The 868-nt window shown below is 29.1% G+C and overlaps 1 protein-coding gene across 1 annotated transcript in view; it reads left to right on the top strand.

Annotated features, from left to right (window-relative positions):
- Positions 1–660, top strand: part of LOC107001190 (benzoate carboxyl methyltransferase-like) — a 1,954-nt gene extending 1,294 nt beyond the window's left edge. The window contains exon 4 of the mRNA XM_015199336.2: positions 161–660. Coding sequence (XP_015054822.2) covers positions 161–502 — 342 coding nt within the window. The 3' untranslated portion in view covers positions 503–660. The remainder of the gene's footprint in view (positions 1–160) is intronic.
- The last annotated feature ends 208 nt before the right edge of the window (positions 661–868 follow it).

Below are 868 nucleotides of genomic sequence, written 5' to 3'. Positions count from 1 at the left end.
TATATATATATATATATATATATATATATATATATTAACTTGTGAACCCCTAACAAATTTGATAAAAAAAACCCAAACTCCTAATCCAGGCTTCGCTTCTCGCTTTCTCACGTCCTCACTCAACTAACACATTTTTCTTTTTTTGTTTAAATGGAAGCAGGGCAAGATCAAAGAGGATGAAATTGATTCATTTAACATTCCTTCTTATGCACCATATGAAGAAGAGATAAAGAAGATCATACAAATGGAAGGATCATTTAGACTTGAAAAACTTGAAACATTTGAGAGTGATATGACTGCCATTGACAAACCTTTTGAGGATATTGCCAAGTTAGTAGTTAAGACTATAAGAGCGGTAACTGAGGTTATGTTGGCTTCTCATTTTGGAAACTCCATAATTCATCATTTGTTCGACATATATATAAACCATGTCACACAATACCTATCCATGGGAAATACCATCAAGTTCTTCAATATTTGTTTATGCTTGCGGAAAAAATAAATGATACACAAGTTATGTTGCTAGCATGTACTCAATGAAATAGTAAAAAATAGTGCATGCCCCAACACCATAATTATTAAAATGAATGTGTTTGTATGAGATGTTTAACATGTAACATCAATCCTATAAATATTAAATCTATTACTTTTTCTATTTAACAGCTTATTTGACCAAATTTTTAAAATTAAATTTGTTTTGAAAAGTATCTTTTGTATTTTAAAAGTAAAATTAGCTTATTAATAAAAGCGTTTAAACTGTAAAGCATAGACAGAGTTATACTAACATTTTATGTAGTAGGAATCATTTAGAATCCCTTTCTTTTGATATCCCCAATCTTATTGAATTTCGAAAGTCAATTCATTCCAC

This window comes from Solanum pennellii, chromosome 10 (assembly GCF_001406875.1).
Source record: "Solanum pennellii chromosome 10, SPENNV200".
NCBI classification, from domain to species: domain Eukaryota; kingdom Viridiplantae; phylum Streptophyta; class Magnoliopsida; order Solanales; family Solanaceae; genus Solanum; species Solanum pennellii.
The sequence above is the reverse complement of the archived record's forward strand: the minus strand, read 5'-3'. Positions and strand labels throughout refer to the sequence as shown.